Source organism: Podarcis filfolensis (assembly GCF_964270895.1).
Source record: "Podarcis filfolensis genome assembly, chromosome: 2".
In the NCBI taxonomy this organism is placed as follows: Eukaryota; Metazoa; Chordata; class Lepidosauria; order Squamata; family Lacertidae; genus Podarcis; species Podarcis filfolensis.
The window spans coordinates 34,897,292-34,919,026 of NC_139605.1; the positions used below are offsets into that span (position 1 = coordinate 34,897,292).

A 21,735-nucleotide genomic window follows, 5' to 3' on the forward strand; every position below is an offset into this window, starting at 1 on the left:
AGCACACGAGTGAGATTTAGGAAATGCTAACACTTACAAATGGGGGGGGGGGGTGAGGGTGGAAATAAACAGTGGTCTTAAAATATGAACCAACTCGAATCCTGCAATCATTATCTGATGCCCTTCTTCGTGTGCCTCCTCTGCAAGAGGTCCAGAGGGTTGCAACCCAAGCACAGGCATTTCCTGCAGTGGCTCCATTTGTGGAATGCTCTCCCCAAGAAGACTCACCTGGCACCTGTTACATATATTTAGGCGCCAGACAAAAGCATTTCTCTTCTCCCAGACCTTTGGCTAATTAAACCATCTCTGGTCGTTTAAACTGGCGGGGGGGGCATTGTTTTGGTTTGTTGTGTTATGTATTTTTGTGTTTTTATATTGTAAACAGTCCTGTGATCCTTGGATAAAGGGTAGTATTTTAATAACAACAACAACAACAGTAACAACAACTATAAAACAAGATTTAAGGGTGGAAGGGGGAGCCAAAATCACAGTCTTTATGTGAAATGTAGAAAGACCTATGTGTATGTGAAGAAACAATTAATACTTCAGTTGCAAACACAGCAGTGCTGTGTAAATGTTGCTTTGAGATGAGGAGAAATTCATTTCTGTCTGCGTTTAAAGACAAACCCACCACAATATATGAACCCGAAGCACAGCCATGCTTCGAAAGTTGCACTTCTAATTTTGCAATGCAGTTCCCCAGACCACTAATGTGTAACAAAAATGCATAGGTAAAGGTAAAGGGACCCCTGACCATTAGGTCCAGTCGTGGCCGACTCTGGTGTTGTGGTGCTCATCTCGCTTTATTGGCTGAGAGAGCCGGCGTACAGCTTCTGGGTGATGTGGCCAACATGGCTAAGCTGCCTCTGGCGAACCAGAGCAGCACACGGAAACGCCGTTACCTTCCCGCTGGAGCGGTACCTATTTATCTACTTGCACTTTGACGTGCTTTTGAACTGCCAGGTTGGCAGGAGCAGGGACCGAGCAACCGGAGCTCACCCCGTCGCGGGGATTCGAACCGCCGACCTTCTGATCGGCAAGTCCTAGGTTCTGTGGTTTAACCCACAGTGCCACCCGCATCCCAACAAAAATGCATATGCTGGGGTAAAGTGTGCACAAAAATGAACATGTTAGCAAAACAACATATAAAATACAGTGTATTGGGCAAAATTGCATGTAATCATCATCATCTTTTATTTATATCGCGACCTCCCCGGCCAAAGTCAGGCTCAGGGTGGCTAACATCAGATATGTAACATTGGTATGAAATCAAACAATAATTAAATTACCTCCTAAAAAACAGGTCAGAATCAAATTAAAGGCTAATTAGATGGCTTTCCGCAGAGTTAGGGTCGGGAACAGTAAGTGCTCATCGGCCCAACTGTTTACACTGTTCTTATATGGGCCTGTGAGAATGCTGGGAGGCCTCTTTCATACTAGTTCTTCTACAAAAAGAGAAGGGGAGTCAGGCTGAGCCCTGACCTGAGCCTGGCGGAAAAGCTCCATTTTGCAGGCCCTGCGGAAAGATGTCAAATACAGCAGGGCCCCGATCTCTTATGGCAGAGCGTTCCATCAGGCTGGGTGTATATCAGGAATGTATGTATGTACAGTGGTACCTCAGGTTACATACGCTTCAGGTTACATATGCTTCAGGTTACACACTCCGCTAACCCAGAAATAGTGCTTCAGGTTAAGAACTTTGCTTCAGGATAAGAACAGAAATCGTGCTCCGGCGGCGCGGCGGCAGCAGGAGGCCCCATTAGCTAAAGTGGTGCTTCAGGTTAAGAACAGTTTCAGGTTAAGTACAGACCTCCGGAACGAATTAAGTTCTTAACCTGAGGTACCAATGTATATCAGGAAAATTTCACACTAAAATGCTGGTGAATTTTCATAAGTACTTAAAAAAAAACCACAAACTGATGTGGAAACTGAACTTAGGATTTGGGGGGAGGGGGAGAGAGAAACTGAGAGAAATCAGAATTCACACATTTGGTCATCCCTAGTACTGCTAGTTTTCTTTCTGACAGATGGAGGCTCTGTGAGCTGCTTGAAAAACAAAGTGTCAACAGATGCAGTTGATCACATCATAGAGATGTGGTGGGAAAGAAGCTGGAGCAGCTGCATTTCTGCTTTGAGCTGCTTTGATGTTAAAGGGATAGAGGCTCTTGCAGGAGAAAAGGGTGGCAATCCTAACTAACGAGTATGCTAAAATTTATTGCACTTTGTGATTACAAGGCTGTGGGACTCCAGCATGCATGTTAGTTTACAGGTGACCAATGTAATGCCTCCCAGATATTGCTGTACTACAAATAAGTAGTTTTTAATATTAATTGTCGTGACCCACCCTGGGACCTCAGGGTGAAAGGCTAACAACAACAATATCAACTCCCAGCTTCCCATACCATTGGCCATGTAGGTTGATTGATGGGTGTTGGAGGACAACATTTTCAGATAGGGCCGGCCCACACATGAGGCAAGGTGAGGCAACTACCTCAGGCAGCAGGATCCACATGGGCAGATCCCGATGTAGATCGTTTTTGCCCCCTTGTTCCTGATGTAGATCTTCACTCACCCCTTCTTCCCTGATAGGGAGCGGCTGCCATTTTGTGATTTGCCTCAGGTGTCAAAATGTCTTGGGCTGGCCCTATCTGCAGAGCATCACATTGATGACTACCCCAGTGGTAGGCTCTTCACAAGAACACTCGAGAGGGTTTTCTAAAGGTTCCATAAGATATTCTTCATTACTAAAAGGAGAACCATAAAAATGCCATAAAATATTTGTTTGATCTAGGTACATAAGCATGTGTGCTCTGAGACAATTCAAATCACTCATCATTGCAAGTAAGCGGCTGGGCTGCTACTGTGTCCAGTGTTGCATGAACTAAGGCATTAAAAAGAAATCTCATCCAAAGATTGCAGAATGAAAACATCTGCCAATTTGCATTTCTTCTTGTTTTTAAGCAGCTGAAATATGTTAAAGTGATAAATGAGCTAGAGAGAGAAAATGAGCTAGCAGTACAAAAACTGTATTTATTGAATTTTGGCACCAGCAATAATATTACAGTTGTACATAAAGGCATTTTGAACTGAGGGTATAATGCGATAGAAGCTAATTCAAAAGCTTTACTGAAATTAGTAAGAATCATGTATTTCAAATAAGAACGGACAGTTCAGTCTATTTATGGTCTGTGACACTTTCATATGTGTTCATTTGTAAGTCCATCTCATTTCTGCATTCATCTGTAGTTTTATTTTATTTTTTTAAAAAAACCTGCATTCATTTTAAACGTGTTTTGAATGCATTTTTCACAAAATATGTATTTCTAAACATATATGATTTTCTAAGAATTAAATTTCAAGATACTCATTTTAAAATGCACCATGTCTTTTTTGGGAGTTGAGAGCTGCATTGCAATATTCAGAGGCACAAAAAAAATATGAGGAGTAACTACATGTTTATTTGCACATTACTCTGTGAGATGCAGCTCAGATGAGTTCACAAGAATAAAATTCCTCAAATATATTTAATGTTGTTTTGTTGTTGTTGTTGTTGTTTTCATTTCTATACCACTTTTCTATTTTTAAGAAAAAATTCAAAGAGGTTTACAACACATTGAAACATCAAATAAGCACATACACCAAGTATTGGCAAAACCGATTGGTGTTTCGCAACTTCCTGACTAGTTGCAGGACCTTAGCCAGACCTAGCAGAGTACACGCAGAAACCACGGAAGCAATTGACAACTTGGCTGCAGACAGGATAGACGAAGTAGGAACCAGGAACTTGTAGTTAGGTGTTTATTATATACAGTGGACTATTTACAGGAACAGAACACAGATCTTTAGCTAGCTCTCTCTCACACGACTCACAACTCCTACACTGACACAGAACAACTCTGAACCTCTGAACTCCTGAACTAACAGATTCCAGTTAGTAGGCCATTGATTATCACTCCCTTGAAAGAGCTTGACCAACCAGGGAGCTGTCTTCATGTCTCTGTTATCACCAGACAGACTTACTCCTTCAGATTGCCTTCTGGCTGTCTGCCAAACCTTAACTGACTCTGTGTGAGTAGCAGCACGTACACAGTTTCCCAACACCACGCTTAGTTTTAACCAATCAAATAATTGTGGTAAATATATTCCAGCACAGTCCTAGCCATGTCTACTCAGAAATAAGGTGCTACTGAATTTAATAGGGATGTTCCCAAACAAGTGGCGTTAGTACATATTTACCTGAGAGTAAATCCTACTGGACTCAATGGAGATAACTTCTGAGAAGTAGGAGACATTGCTTAGATTAAATCTATAGCAACAGCAATCAGCATTCTCTTGTGAAGATGATACGTGGATATGGGAAAGCTGCACATTTACGGGTAGAATAACGCTGAAAATATATCAATTATTAACGTATTTGTATCACAACTTTGCATCCAAGGAGCTCAGGACACTATTGTGGGATCATTCCATTTTATCTTAATGCCTTGCCTGTGGATGGATTAGGCTCAGAGATAAGGACATTCTCAACGAATTTTATGACTAAATTGGGATTTTATTGCTCTTAATAAATATAGTTTGCTGGTTAGCTTTTCCAGCGCTTGTCCTAAGCTCTGTAGTTAGTAGATGAAGTGAGAAATTCCAGACACAAACTTAATTTAAATTAAAGACATGTAATTGGTGATGCCCTTGAAGGCTTGCCCTGTCTCACAGCATATAAACTTGTCCTGTTCCTAATTAAGGGTTCCAGTGAACTTTGCCAAGCTTGGGTTTGGAAACTTCAATTCCCTAGCAGGCACGTTCTCCCACACTGCTTGTTGGTGGAGAAATAACAACGGCTTGCTGCAGTTGTTATTTCAAGGACCATCATACATTGGTGGTTCACTGCATTTGGTCTCCTGGGTCACAAATTGGCCAGGTTGTATCTCAGCTCGTGCTAAATGAATGAATGAATGAATGAATGAATGCACTCACACACAGGGGATCTCTCCAATGTCACAGATTAGCTTCAGAGTTCAGTACTATGGCTTTTAGTAAGGAATGGCATGGACAGCAATGTGGTGGCAATGCACTTAATTCTGAGCTTCCAATTTGAAATTAATTGTGGCACCTGCCTCTTTCCTTGCCACACATCCTGCTGCTTCTGCGCAAACATACTGTGAAGCACCCATGCAAATGACTTCACACGGGGCTCTTCTTCTAACCTAAAATCGGGTCTATGAATGTCTATACAATACTGGTTACAGGTAGGTAGCTGTGTTGGTCTGCCGTAGTTGAAACAAAATAAAAAAAATCCTTCCAGTAGCACCTTAGAGACCAACCAAGTTTGTTATTGCTATGAGCTTTTGTGGTATCTGAAGAAGTGTGCATGCACACGAAAGCTCATACCAATAACAAACTTAGTTGGTCTCTAAGGTGCTACTGTATACAATACTGGCGTGTGATGATTCGGGGGGGGGGGAGCTATTTGTGTACTCTTGGGAGGTGGAGAAACACCCTCATTTTGATAGTATAGCATGCACCTGGAAATTATTATACTGAGCTATTTTGGATGAAAAAGGAAAGGAAATCAGCCCTGAGTGCTCACTGGAAGGACAGATCGTGAAGCTGAGACTCCAATACTTTGGCCACCTCATGAGAAGAGAAGACTCCCTAGAAAAGACCCTGATGTTGGGAAAGATGGAGGGCACAAGGAGAAGGGGACAACAGAGGACGCGATGGTTGGACAGTGTTCTCAAAGCTACCAGCATGAGTTTGACCAAACTGCGGGAGGCAGTGGAAGACAGGAGTGCCTGGTGTGCTCTGGTCCATGGGGTCACGAAGAGTCGGACACAACTAAACGACTAAACAACAACAATTTTTGGATGAATATCTCACCAATAAAACAAACTGAAGACTCTGAACTGCATAGATAACTAGACAGAACTGAAATTCTGATAGTTCGAGGAAACAATGAGTCTTGCTATTTGGGGAGAAAAGGCAGCAGGTGAGTTCGATGGAAATTATTTCCATGCCTGACTTAAACTGTGGAGAAGCCAACACAGTCTTGCAAAAAGAAAAACGTGGTTAATGGCATTGTTTAAATGTGAGAAAGTAATTTGCAAGCCTTTGTTATCTTTCAAGTCACTGGAACTTAAATGAGAACAGACATATTCAGCAATCTTAAGACAGTTTACATTGAAATGGCTCTCTGTGATTTATGCTTTTTAATTAAAGGCACTTAAGGTTTACTGTAAATTATGTGAGCTGGTTTTGTTTCTGAATAATGCATCTTTGTTTCAATCACAATGAAACAATGTAGCTACACATTTATTAAGACCCTCTGCCACAGAACACATCTTGGGTTCCTTGCACACCAAAGAATGGAGGCAAGGGAGTAATTCACAAAAATAACACATTCATCAAACTAAATGTTTTCCTACCCTGCATAACAAAAAATGCTGCTCTTCTAAGAATTTATCCATGCTTAAAAATAAAAATAATAGCAACCTGCTTAGGATTCCCTAGGTAATCACTAATCTGTTGCCTATGTTCTCTTTTTGGTCCATTTATGCCTCAACTCTGTGCTGTTAGAGGTTCAGGCATGCTTTATAGTTTGCAAGTTATATGGAATTGATATAGATATTTGAATAGTCTACCAATTGATCCAAGGGTGGTGCTTTGGGGGCACCTTACAACTCTGCAATCCTATGATTCTATTGTAATTCTGCTTCCAACATCAATGGAGCATAATTAGACCCACAATGTAAATTGTGTACATTTAATTAATGTGCATGGTTTTTGTCCCAGAAAAGTAAATAGCACTGTAAGGAAGTCCTTGGGAAGTGGGATGAAGAGATGGTTTTTGTTCAGACTGTGGGAGGAAGAGAGATTTATTTTCCCGCTCTGCAGCACCCATGGTTCAGGCTTCCCCATGAGTCCTATTCACATAACAGAAGAGTGCATTAATTGCATTAACACAATTTACGTCACATCTTGTTTGACCCTTAATCTCTTACCTGTAGAAAGACAATTTCTCTGTAGAGCTCCTAACATGAATGGCCATATGGCATCTGCATTTGTCCACCTTTTATCTGTAAATATTTAATCTTCAGCATCACTTGCTGTGAAATGAGACTGCCATTATTTTGGCCATTGCCCAGTGAGAGCTTCCAGATCTGTGTCACGTGTTTCCTTATAAAGGTTTAATACCTACACATAGTTTACCATAACTGGTTTATCAAACAGTTTGACTTGAGCGTAGAAACACTTACTTTATTTTAATGGGTATCCATTTAATTACAAATACTAATCTGAACATTTATCGTTCAACCTTAATATGCTGATGGGTACTTTGCTTTAAGTAAATTCCTTCAAGTACACATTGATGGGTCTTCTGTGCTCTAAGTAGACTGTAAATTATTTTAAAATATTGACTATATTAATGATGCACTCCAGAGGATAGTAATCTCCGACAGACTCTACACTGCATCGATTAGCTAGCTATACTGTCAATAGATACTACCATATTCCAGATGCCACACAGTAAAGCAGATATTTTCTGCGAATTATACAAAAGTAGCTGAAAGTTCCTGGCATCTCTTGGGAATTCTGAGAAACAACAAAAAGCCTGAGATTTATAAATTGATAATAAAATATGTTCACTTGTGTGCACACACATGACCAGACCATGGAAAATCCGAATAGAATCCAACCCAGAATTTGGGCTTTTAAATTAACACTGTCTCCCTCCTCCTGCCCCTGATCACAAAACAGTATGTTCTCTGTGGGGAACATAATATATTAACATTAATATTAATTTATTATTTATATGCCAGCCATATGGCTGGGTTTCCCTAGGCACTCTGGGCGGCCTCCAACAAAATATAAAAAATACATTAAAACATCAGTCATTAAAAACTTCCCTAAACATGATGGCAGAGCAGACCCCTGCAGGATTACTCACTTGGCACATGGATCAATTCCTGTATCAGCTGTCACTATTCCAAAGGGGGCCAAAACCAATGGTGAGAGATATCTTTGGAGCTGTCCACATCAGCACAGTTTGGAACTGCTACATCAAATTGGGCAGTGATATCTTCAGAGGCATCTAGATTGGCACAGTTTGAAACTGTGTGGTCCACCAGCTGAATTCAAAACAGTGTCTGGTGGCATTCAATCACAGACCGAAATCCACTCTTTGATCTTGGGAACAGGCCTACCTAACTGGGCAACAATATTTCCAGAGGCATCTGAAGTGGCGAAGTTCAGAATGTTTTGGTCCACCATCTTGATCCAAAAAACTGCCTCCTCCCTCTTGGGAACCACCGTATCAGGTTTGGTGATGGTATCTCATGAGGCTCTGGAATGCACAGAGAACAGATGAATAGACAGGCACAACACCTTCCAAAATATATGGTAGATCTGCTTAGAGTATGAAAGGGGCATCAACAGCCAAACGCATACTACTTCAAAAAGAAGTCATGCAGTTGTCTGTAAATGTTTGCTTATTGTAGTCTGTCAAAATATTAACAACCTCAACACCTCTTATTTTCCATTGATTGCGTTAGAAATGGTGGGGGGTTTTTTGTTTCTGTTTTTAGCTTGTTTGCTTTTTGCTTCAGAACATTATTTCTTGCAATACTGGTTACTATGACAACATGGCGCATTTTTTGTTTCGTGTGATTTTTCTCCTTGTTTTCACCAGAGCTATTCATACTAGTTTCAAAGAGGGTTTTATGTGGCACATCCCTTGATGAAGTCATATCAGTGTGTTGTACTGAGTACTTCTTTGGCTTCCATTAAGTCCTTAGTTCCCATTCTGGGCTCACTGTTTAGATCAGTTATTTTCACTATGCCCTAATGATTTAATTTCAAACCTGATTCAACTGAATGTACTCTTTTAGAGGGTTGTGGTTTGTCAGCCTTTGCCATTTAACCCATTGTCTCAGAAACAGAACTGTGATGATACCATAAACTCTGGACTGCCCACGACAGGACAATTGGTGCATCATTAAAATAATAGAACTGAACCAAGGACATGCACTCGATGCAGTCTTATGCCTTGATGTGCAAATAGTGCTAATTAGATTACAACTTCCCATCTGATAATAAACCTTAATGCTTAGAATTATGATTGGATCCAATGGGCTGCTGTTCTTCCTGAATATTGGCAAAGAGGACTGGCCTTCTTGCACAAGAGGAGTCTAGCTTCATCTTCTGTGTAGTTACACTGTTGTGGGGCCAGAACATATGTGCTACACAACCTTGTGCATAAGGAACTGAACCATGTTAAGTCTCATTAAAAGAAACAGCAGTACCAGCTGTAGCTGTAGTTGAAGGATACATGACAGTACTGCAGATTTAAGGCTTTAGAATGGTAGCTGGAGCAGAACTAGGCAGCTGTCTTCTGCTTTGGGTTCCATTAAAACAACAGGAGCAAACTATTCTTTTTGTAACACTACAATTAAAGCATCCTTTTCAGGAGGAAGATGCATAACAGATGTATTTCTGCTGGGTTTGAATTGATGTAAGTCAGAATGCCTTGCTTCAAGGATCGTGCTCTTGGTGAGCTTTGCAAGAGCTTTGCAAGAACAGCTTCTAAAAACAGGTGAACAAATTGACTAGTTGTCTGGGGGAGAAACGACAGTAAATATGATCTAATGATGCAAGACATCTCAAAGGATTCCAAAATATTTGAAAATAGGTCATATAAACTGAAAATAACTAAAACAGCAACACACAGTTATTGGTACAAGTTGCCAGAATGTGGATACACATTCAAACATGTATCCCATTGAAAGCAATGCAGTGTGGGTAGATGGAATCCAGAACCCCTCTTCATGCACTGCTTTTGAAGTCTTACAATGCAATTTAGAAGCCATCAACTGATTGCCCACTTATGTCTGTGTATCTCCTTAAGTACCTACAATAATGTAATTAAATAAAAATGTAATTAAATACAATTAAATACAAAAATGTAATTAAATAATAATAATCCTCAGCTCATTTGCAGTCAGACTCATCTCACCTTGTTTTGATCCAGTTCAGGATTATACCATTATACCATTCACATCTCCAGAGTTTGAATGCTTTTTGGTTACTCAGTGCAACTTTCTGGCTTCTTGTGAATATTGAAGCATCCATATAATTAAGGTAAAGGTAAATGGACCGCTGACCATTAGGTCCAGTCATGACCGACTCTGGGGTTGCGGCGCTCATCGCACTTATTGGCCGAGGGAGCCAGTGTACAGCTTCTGGGTCATGTGGCCAGCATGACTAAGCCACTTCTGGCGAACCAGAGCAGCGCATGGAAATGCCGTTTACCTTCCTGCCGGAGCGGTACCTATTTATCTACTTGCACTTTGACGAGCTTTCGAACTGCTAGGTTGGCAGGAGCAGGGACTGAGCAACGGGAGCTCACCCCGCCGCGGGGATTCGAACCACCGACCTTTTGATCGACAAGTCCTAGGCTCTGTGGTTTAACCCACAGCGCCACCCGCGTCCCTATCCATATAATTAACTAGCTCTAATTTAGATAAGGCACCTACCTATACCATTACATTGTGCAATGCAATGTGCAATAATAAATATACTGCAGTAGAACATTTGGAAATATTGTAAACTGATCTTGCAGGCAGCCAAGGTTAAAGAAAATTATTATGGTGAACATCTATAATTGTTACTTATGGTTCAGGCATCGTTTTGTGTGATAGTATTTTACCAGTTCCATGGGTAACAGGCTCACACAGTTCTTTGATATTTTACTTCTATTGTTAGCCCAGTCTGAGTTTGCTTAAGGATTGTAAATAATGTGCATTTATAAGAAAGCTAATAATGAGAGAGTCTCAGGGTTGCATTCAACCATGACTCAGTCATGAAATATTTTAAAGAAGCAAACACATAAATGTAAAATGACCAGCATATAACCATGTGTGTATGCAAACAAAGATACTGAATATCCAGTTAATGTCCTTAACATTATTCCACCAGCAGAGATATCGAGTCATGGAAGAGGAAGAAGGTAGGAAATGTTTGGAGATTCCTCTGGCAGTGCCTGCCCTGCCCCCAAATCTATTCTGGTTGCACAAGGCCACCAATTCGATACCACCCATTGACTCTAAATGCAGAAATATATTGATGAATACCTTAATTTGGCTCTCTAAGGATTTTGAAATCGCATTTTGTTTTTACAGTGGTACCTCGGGATGCGAACAGGATCCGTTCCGGAGCCCCGTTCGCATCCTGAACGGAACGCAAGACGTGACGGTGCGTCTGCGTGTGCGCGGGTTGCATTTCACCGCTTCCGCGCATGCGCGTGACATCATTTTGAGCGTATGCGCGAGCGGCGAAACCCAGAAGCAATGCGCTCCATTACTTCCGGGTTGCCATGGAACACAACTCGAATGCGCTCAACCGGAAGCACATTCAACTCGAGGTATGACTGTTTATATTTGAGGTTTGTGTCTCCTGGATAGATACTCAACACAAGTCATTTTAATGGATCAACACCAAACATAATTTCTGTACCAACCTTAAGAAAAAGAAACATATGAGACATTTGTTCCATTTGTTCTATTTGTCACTTCACCAACAACTACCAATGCATGTTCTGGAGGCTTAACTACAAAACCAGATAGGAAACTTTGGCAACAGTAGGTGTCCCAGTCTGAGTACTGTGGTTTTTTGTTTCTGAGCTTTGGTCCCATTTATAGCACAGGCCAGCTTGTTAACTAGCACCCACAATGTTAGTTAACATGTTCTCAACATGTTACCACCCCAACCCTCTCCAGATTCATAACCTTGGAAGCTTATTTCAATATTCACTTACTTCCTTGGCAGTAATCCCCAATGTACTCAGGGGGACTTGTATAGGAATGTATAGCAGTGTGGCGATTCACAGCTTTGAATCTTTGGTTTCTGCTCCACAAATGAAAAGGAATAATACTTGCTGCCTCTTTAGAGCAGGTTGAATATTGTGTATGCTATTCTGAATTCTGAGGCAGGTGCTCTTCCTTCAAGCAGAATCCATCAGTGCTGGAGGGGAAAGTAGAAAAAAAGCAAACAAATTATAAAGTTGGAATTTGTTAGCAGAAGCTCAGTTCTGAAAAGCCAAAGATCAGTTCAGCATATAAGTGGATTCTGATGTTATTTCTGCAGAACCATTTCAAATCAGCGTGTCTAAAAGTACCTGATTGTCAACAAGCAATAGTGAATCAAAGGGGGGATCTGATGTACATCAGCACATGAAAGGCAATGGTGACATGAAATGATGTTGTGTTTCCTTCTGTGCTTCAGCTTTCGGTGATAGACGTGAAGCCATTTTAACGTGATACCCCAAATGACCCTGGAGTTTACACAGTATTGAAAACAGTCTCATCCTTAATTTCATTTAGCTAATACAACCGTTGGTGGCCATGCTCTGAACTGTTTCCAAAGACCTGGACAGAATGTGTCAGTTTCTGTCAGGATTTTGTTTTCCAGTGATATGGCTTAAGGTCCTGCTGTGAGGGGGGTACAAAAGTAAACTGAGGCTGGAGTCTCATCCTCCCCCCCAAAAATGTATGCAAGCTCTGAGCAAAATATGATACTGTTAAGGCTATGAGACAAGCACTCAAGGCTATAGGCCCAGCTCTGTGTGTGTGTGTGGCTTATAGACTTATACAAGTCTCTTTAGTAATAGTTTTATTTCCAACATACCAGCTCATTCTGCCAGTAGCACTGAATTGCCACCAGTCACTGTCATCTCAAAGGGATGCCCGGCTCTGATAACCTTGGGAAAGTAAATGTAGCATTTCTGCTAAGAGGCAGGCCCTAAAATTCTTAACTGCCTCTTCTGGCCTACTTGCCGTTGAAAAACGGATCACTCTCCAAATTTCAGATGTCAAGTCTTCCTCTAACAATGGCAGCTAGCTTATTTTGTGACATGGTGAAATTAAAAAGCTCCCTGCACATTCCCAGAAACCAATATCAACAATTCCAAAGTTTGAACTGCCTTCATCTAATGCGGAGAAATGGTAATAGTTGCTAAGCAACCTGCAACTCTTCCTTCCTTCATGCCATTTCAGTTCATTTCAGCTTTTCAGGCTGTGTCTAGAGCTGCTTAATTTGATCCTATTTGCAGTGACAATTTAGGCCTATACACCTTAGATGCCAATTCTCAAGGTGCATATAAAGAGCTCTGCCACATTTGGGGGTTGTACCTTGTGAAATCGGAATAAAATAAAAATAATGTGATTTCACCCCTTTGAAGTCTGTCAGGGAATGTTAATACACTTGTTTTAAACCAATTTGTTCCTGTCCTGCAATGCTTCTGAATGGCAGTTATATCGCTATTAATAATACATGCTTGTAGCTGCTATGCATCGCGTAGTAGCACAGGCAACGTTTTCAGACTTGCCGCACAGAGCCAAAACTTGACCTTATCCTCGGATCCATATATTTTTCCATGTTCCTGTCCCACATGGATATGAACACAATGCAAGTTAAATAAATATAGGGTGGCCACATAATACATAGAAATTCTCCTCCAGGTGTGTGTGTTTTAAAAAAGAAGCCAAGGCCATATTTCATAACATTTCAGAAGCGTGCTCTTTTATTCATTCCATAGGCACTTTTAATGTGATCATTTGGCTGTAGCCATGAGTTTAGGGAGAGGTGGGGCTGGCAGCAGAATTGCAAATACAGCTAGTCAAACTGTATTTGAAATTAAGCCGTTTATGCAACAAATGCAGTCACTAAAACAAGCGCAATCCTTGTATCAAATGCAGTCAAATAAATTAAGTGAAAATAAGTGCTTGTCAGTCATTCTAGCAACCAATGCTTTCATCGGCTGTAATACTGGAGGCTGTGGTGAACAGCAGTGTCTGGCACATTCCCTATGTCTGCAGAAGTAAAATGAGCTGGAAAAAGAAGAAAATGTGAATATTCAAGGAAGGAACTTTGAATATTTCAGATGGCCGACTACCCCAATGTCTCCCTAGCTATGATCCTGGTGGGTAAATTAGGAATTAATGTTAAAAATAATAATAATGGCACTTGGTTCCATTCACTTGTTATGCTCAACTCCATGATCCCTGGCCAGAAGTTTATGTCCTAAGAAGCAGCTTTTCAAACCGTGCCCACCAGACAAATGCATAAACTCCTATCTGTCCTACAATACTGAAAACAATCCTGTGGTCTCCTGTGCTAAGAAAGGGAAGCATTTTGGTTTTCTGTGCAAGTGGTCATTATTAAGATATATTGACTCTTTAATAGCACTTTTTAGCTAGACTGCATAGCAGAATCCCTCTAAAAATTATCCATCATCCAATGCTTCATTTGCATTCTTCCGTAGAACACTGTCCTCATGGGCACTTGGTTATGCTGTAGCGTGGATTTGTTAATCTTTAGTGCCTCATATAAGTTCTTTATAAAGCATCATTATTAAACAAGCTTCTATTCTGGTGGTCATTTAACTGGAAAAACAAAATGTTTATCATCTTGTTGCTGTGTGTACTTGGTATGCCCGAAGTTCCTTAGAGGAGCTTGAAAGCATCTGGATTTAATATGCACTTTAAAACAATCTGATTAGAGGAGTCCTAGACTGCCATGGCAAAATGAATAAATAGTACAACATTAAGATGCCTTGATGTTGTAAATTACCTGGCTCTCTCTGTATGGGAGCTGTAGAACAGGCAAATAAACAAATGCACCAGAAATCAAATTACCCCAAAGTTAACTACAAATCTCACAGACCATTTTCTTCTTGTTCCAAAGCAGGGCCTCCTGTTTCCCCATTTACCACAGTTCAAGACAAGCTGTAAATGAATCTTTTTAAAGCCATGTCAACTGCCATGTGAAGTATTACATCTTGCAGTACAAATTAGGTTTTCTTTGAAGCATGGGAGGCATTCTGCGTAGAGAAATAAAAGCAGCTTTTCCCCCAACGTTGGCGTCGCTTTGGTTCAGACCGTGCCTTTGTATTAGAAGAAGTCATGAAGTATTAAATGCTACAACTGGATTCTGATTTGATAATGTTGCGCTGCCATTGGAAAATAGCATCAAATACACCCTCTAACAGTGATCACAAAACAAAAATAAATCCGGTTAGGAAGGAATACAACGTTGATATCATTTTCAAAGATGATTGGGTTATATCGAAGCATTTGTTATTTGTTATCTTTTAATAGTCAGTCTAAAAGCAAAATCCAGCAGACATCCTTCCACAAGTCTTCAAAAGCATGGGGAAGCTAAGTTGATAGGGAGAGAGTGGGAAGCAGTAGGAAAGGAAAACTTTTTCGTCTGCTTTTTTTTCCAAGCTGAAGGCATGTTGGTGGAAGTCTAAAGATTACTGTACTTTTCTGTGTATAAGACTGGGTTTTTTTAACTTTAAAATAAGGTCAAAAATCTGGGGGCATCTTATACATGGATAGTGCATATGCCCATTTTCTAATTTTGGGGTCTCCAAAAGTAGGGGGCGTCTTATACATGGGGGCATCTTATACACGGAAAAAAACTTTTTATGTTGTTAGTTATTGAGACAGATGGGGGAACTTGCTGGAAAACTGCATTTTTTTCTATAAGAGTTACCTGCGCCTCCCCCCCCCCCCCGAATTATTATAGGCTGCTGCCAAACAGAGTCTGCTTCTCACCCTGGTCTCTCTCTAGCTGCTTGGGGAGTCTGCACTCTATTGCCTAGGACCCTCGTACCTACGGGACCGCCTCTCCTGGTATGTCCCACGGAGGACCTTACAGTCTTCAAACAAAAACATCTTGGAGATCCCGGGCCACAGGGAGGTTAGGCTGGCCTCAACCAGAGCCAAGGGTTTTTCGGCTGTGGCCCCGATCTGGTGGAACGCTCTGTCACAAGAGACTAGGGCCCTGCGGAACTTGACATCTTTCCGCAGGGCCTGCAAGACGGAGCTGTTCTGCCAGGCCTTTGGCCAAGGCACAGTCTGACCCCATCCTTTGGTAATCCTCATAGAACTCTAGCCCAATGGTTGCCATTAATTTGATTCTAAATGATTTTAGAACGGATTGATTTTAGAATGCTGTGTTACTTTTATTGTTGTTATCCGCTCTGAGCCTGGCTTCGGCTGGGGAGGGTGGGATATAAATAAAATTTTATTATTATTATTATTCAGCACAGCTCAGGGGGGCATTGAGGGGAAATAAAGACACAATGAAGCTGTGGATTTATATCCCCCAAAGCAAGAGGCTGTATGTTTCTGAATACCAGCTGTAGGAAACCACAGTGGGGGGAGAGGGCTATTGCACTCAGGTGCTGCTTGCGGGCTTCCCATGAGCATATGGTTTGCCAATGTGAGAACAGGATGCGCAGGACAAAGTGGGCCACTGGGCTCATCCAGCACAGCCAATCTTATGTTAAATAAAAACAAGTTTGTTGTTGTTGTTATTTAATCGTTTAGTCGTGTCCGACTCTTCATGACCCCATGGACCAGAGCACGCCAGGCACTCCTGTCTTCCACTGCTTCCCGCAGTTTGGTCAAACTCACGTTCGTAACTTCGAGAACACTGCCCAACCATCTCGTCCTCTGTCGTCCCCTTCTCCTTGTGCCCTCCATCTTTCCCAACATCAGGGTCTTTTCCAGGGAGTCTTCTCTTCTTATGAGGTGGCCAAAGTATTGGAGCCTCAGCTTCACGATCTGTCCTTCTAGTGAGCACTCAGAGCTGATTTCCTTAAGAATAGAGAGGTTTGATCTTCTTGCAGTCCATGGGACTCTCAAGAGTCTCCTCCAGCACCATAATTCAAAAGCATCAATTCTTCGGCGATCAGCCTTCTTCATGGTACAGCTCTCACTTTCATACATCACTACTGGAAAAACCATAGCTTTAACTATACGGACCTTTGTTGGCAAGGTGATGTCTCTGCTTTTTAGGATGCTGTCTAGATTTGTCATTGCTTTTCTCCCAAGAAGCATGCATCTTTTAATTTCGTGGCTGCTGTCACCATCTGCGGTGATCATGGAGCCCAAGAAAGTAAAATCTCTCACTGCCTCCATTTCTTCCCCTTCTATTTGCCAGGAGGTGATGGGCCCAGTGGCCATGATCTTCATTTTTAAAAACAAGTTTAGCTTTTAGTAAATGTTTGTAAAGCAGCAACATAAACAGTTTTGTTTTATTTTTGATCAGGAATACTCAAACAACACCAAAAAAATTCATCTAGTTAAACCTTGTGTGGTCTGTTTCCCTACCTAAACATTAAAACAGTTTCCATTCCTCAGATTCTAGTTCCACTGCAGCGCTTTCCATCCTGCCCACCCTCACCCACCCCATTTTAGCTTTTCGCTCTTTGTCCAATGGTGTTCCAAGCCCCACACTAATTAATTATTTTGGCTAGTTTTAGTTCATGTACTTTGTATTTCCACTTCTCCTCCCAGTCTCTTGGCCAATCAGAAGGGCAGTGGAATTTTGTGTGAGAATTAAGTTCTCTTTCCTATAATTTCTTTGATTCCTTCCCCGCTTTTGTGTTAATGTTTCACTTCCCCCTTAAGTTTCAGTTTCTTGGGCTGAGCTTTTGACCCTCCTGTGAAGAAAAGCCTCTAACTAAAAGCTATCCTTTTTCAACAAAGAATACAACACAAAAGACCGAAAAGCTTCATTCCTTTACACTTTATTAGGACCAACCGAAATGTCACAAAATAATGAGCAAGCTTTTACGTTCTCCAGAACAGTCATAATGTCTACATCGAGACATGGGGTGGTGTTCAGTGCTATTCCTACTCAGAGTAGATCCATTGAAGCAAATGGGCATGACTAGCTGAGGCTTGTTAATTTCAGTGCGTCTTGTAAGAATTTCAGTGAGTAGAATTTTGATGAATACAACCCAGGTACGGATAAGAATAGTCTCTCTTAGATGCCACAGGTTTCAGGTTACATTTAGAATTCTGGGACAAAGAAGCAATGGCCGACCCAGATTTTCAAAAACATGAAGTTGCCGAAATCTGCCTGAAACACGTGTTTCTTGTTAGGCAGTGAGTTTTTATATTGGCAAAGCTGAATATTGATTTTAGGAAGAGTTCTAAAAAAAAAAGTCCATCAGAAGTGGCTTGCCCAGTGGGGCAGTGGCAACTCTAGATTCCCAGCATAAGTATTGTTCCTTCTTACCAGGAGGGGATGAGGCAGCAGGGAAGTCAGTGCAGTGTGGACACACCAGCGAGAGCACCGGATTGACCAGTGTGCCTCCACTGTGCCACCCCCTGTGTTGTCTCAACCCTCCTCTCTCAGTAAGTGGTAGCATTGCTGCCAGGAAAGAAACATTGTGGCTGCGTTCCATCAGGTGAGCTGCTTCTGAAGTCAGCTGAAACCAAATCAGCTGGAGTGAATGGGATCCTCAAATGGTAAATTCCCTAAAGAGCACCCTACAGAGACAATGGAAGTCTCCACTTTTGAGACTGAGTCTAGATGCAAATCTGATGGCTACAACATCAGGCCAATTTGTCACTTTTAAAAATTTGTCCCCTGCTTTACACAAGGCCCATCCTGGAGAACTCAAAATCTTGCCCACTATTTTGTGCCAACTGGTTGCCCAACTGTGGATTTTATTTCTGCAGGCGGCAAAATTAGGAGTCTGCCACACACATAGCATACAACAATCCCTATTTGATAGACTGCAACAGGCTTGGTCAGGCTCAAGTTTTGAAGGAGTTGGACGTTTGCTCCATTGTTGTGACAAGAAGGTGAATTCATTAATGATTGCAAAGCTTTCTCAGAACTGTGAACTGAAAGCTATATAAAATGTCGGAAGATTGGACTCCTGGCGATCAAGAAGCATGGGTACCCCCCACAAAAATTTATAATTCGGAAAACAATTGGATTATATGATGTGTATTGTTATAATTTGGATTAATTGGTTTGATGTGTTTAATTTGCTAATATGGAAACTTAATAAAAATTATTTTTTAAAAAAGCTATATAAAATGTCAGAAGGCGTGTACTTTGTAAACCAAGAAAATCTTTAATAAAAATATTTTTTTTAAAAAGTCATCCGCTGCTATTAATTACATCTTTATTTTATTCTGAAAACACTTTTATAACCTTACTTTTCTGTGGTCCTTTTTCACTTAAGCATTTTAGGATTATTGTTCTTCAGTACCATCACTACACAAATCCTGTGTGCTGCAGAACTGAGAATTCTGATACGAAGTCTTTCATTTCATATCAATAACTGTTAGAAAGATCCAAAACCCAAAGTCAGTTTGCAATCTGTTCTGGCCATTTTTGTGTGTATATATGAGGGCATCTAATGCTATTGCCATTATTACTGTCTGGATCTTGTTTACCAGGTGCTCCTCTCTGATTAGATTGATGGCATTTTGCAGCAGCAGATGCTTTGAAAGTTACAGCTGATTCCCCCCCCCGCCCCCGCTCCCCAATAACAACAGGCACAATCCACCGGCAGCTGGTCCTCCACAAACACTGTGAATGAATTAAACTTATGCCAGGGCACAAGCACAGCCACCATTTATTTCAGTGGGGTTGTTAAGGAGAAGTTCCTAGTGGATCGAATTACTCCCTGCTCTTTCTGAACGGTGCAGCTGTAAGCATACTTACAGGTTTAACACATGTAATGTTAATAATAAACACAAGCATGCTATTCACCCTTCGTATATTTATATACAGCCAATTGCCATTTAGCAATTTGCCACTGATGACAATAATTGAGGCTGTTACTTTGAGATGAAAATTGATTTTGTCTGATGTGAATGGTGGCTATGCAAACAGAAGTATTTCAGGTTTAGCCGTAAAATAAAATTACCGGCAAGCGTCCAAATAGCCCCACAGTTACTTCTGTGTCAGTAGGGGCTCTGGGGCCTCCCCAAACCTTTAGAAGCAGATCTGAGGAGGGTGGGAGGGCACAGTGGGAAGGAGACGTTGTTCCACTCGTGAAATGACTTGGTTGGATTCAACCCTGTGGGATGAATTCAATCTCAGGTGGTATCAAACATTCTGCCAGCACAAGAATTTCAACTTGCCAGAGAGAATGACCCGGCCTCTCCCTTCCCCACATGCTGTTTTTTGGGGATCTCCTGACATACATACCTGAGGCGGAGGGCATGGGGGAAGAAGAGAAGGCAAAGCCCCATTGCGCAAGTCCTTGTGCAGGGCTTCTGCTGATGGGACTTGTTAGGCAAAATCCACCTTATGTGCGTGCACATTATGCAGCCACATGTAAACTGGTGTGCAAGATTTGGTTTGCAATGGATATATATATATATATATATTCATTCCAACAGGGAAAATATGGTACGATAGTGGACTACTTGCAAGCTGTTTACATGCAAGAAATGACTTACAACAGTATGCCTAGGAAGATGGACTAGTAATAATGTTTATGGGCTGGTAATTTTTATGTACCTGCATGCATGCCTGTGCCTCTCTGCTTCCCTCTTCTCTCACCATATAATGCCAGCTCCCAAATGTTGGTATCTACCAACAGACCATGGCAGAAGATTCAGCAGGTTCTTGTATTGCTGATTGGTCTTCTCTTGCCCTTTTCTTCCACAGGCCCTGCTGCAAAAAAGAAGTATGTCAGTTATAACAATCTGGTTATCTAGTCAGCTGCATCAGACGGAGCCACGGGAGGATGGAGATTTTCATCCATTCAGTCACCTAACCTCGTGTAGGCCTGTTCCTGAAACGGCAGCGTATGCACTGCTGGAGACGTTGAAAGGCCAGGCAGTTTTTATGGAGGATCCAAGTATTCTGAACAGCTGCTCTATGAAAATATCCTTAACTTATTCTTGGCTTAATAAGTCACTGGCACTGCCACTGGGCTGTGATGTTGGACCTTTTCTTCATTATATGGGAGGTATGACCTATGAGCTCCAACCAGCTTCTCCCGGGTGAACTGCAATTGGCCATGGTGACTTTCAAGGGGCTATTTTTGTCTTTCTATGTACTTCCAAACTGCAAGTTTTTGAACTTTCTGTACAGTTTGTGAGGGATTTTTGCATATTGCCATTCATGTCGTTTCAGAGGTTCACCGTTGGTTTTGAATGCACAGTTATCATGCAAGCCCTGCTCTTTCTAATTTTAGCACACTAAAACAAAAACAACAAAACCCCTGAGATTTAAAAGAATTTATGTACATGACTTGTATGATTATTACTGTACCACTGCAATTCATATATGTTATTTTTTTAATTAAAACAAAAGGGAGAAAAAAGATACTTAAGACCAAAAACTGTGCTGACCAAGCAAGCCCCTCATTCTGTCCCCGCCCCTTTCTTCCACCTCCACCTCCATTCTCTGCCTTTCATAATTCTGATGGCAACAGAGAAAGCAGAACGGATTGCTGAATTTTGATAGAGGTCGTCTTGATATTTGGAATGCATGCCAGTAATGTATTTTACAGTACATGTTAATAATTTATGTTGGATATTTGTATTTGTGTTTCTATTTTGTTCTTTTCATTACGGTATATAACTATTTTGCAATAATTTCAATAATTCTTATGGTATTTGAAAGAAAGAAAATGGCTTTTACATGTCTTGAAAAGATTTTTTTTTCTTTGTTAATGCCCCACTATTGACTGACCAGTGTGATTTAAACAAAAACAAAAAAAGACTTTTAAGGGAAAAAAAGCATGTATGTTTTATACTGTTTGTAATAAGTAATTTCGTTAATCTTGCTGCTTATGTGCCAATTTAGTGAGAACAATCTTTGCCGCAGAACTCCCCTCTTTCCATACTCTCAAACCTGTGATATTGTCTAAGAATGTATCAATAAAACATTTTGGTTAACTTTTCTTTATTT

General features: G+C 41.1%; 1 protein-coding gene across 3 annotated transcripts in view; it reads left to right on the forward strand.

The window, feature by feature from the left end:
* GRM7 (glutamate metabotropic receptor 7) overlaps window positions 1-21,732 on the forward strand; it is a 393,161-nt gene extending 371,429 nt beyond the window's left edge. For all 3 annotated transcript variants that reach the window (XM_083600646.1, XM_083600644.1, XM_083600645.1), the window contains one exon: window positions 20,485-21,732. Coding sequence is in view for 1 of the 3 variants with exons in the window: in XM_083600645.1 (XP_083456771.1) it covers window positions 20,485-20,534 (50 nt within the window). In the remaining 2 variants the exon portion in view is untranslated. The remainder of the gene's footprint in view (window positions 1-20,484) is intronic.
* Window positions 21,733-21,735: the final 3 nt, after the last annotated feature.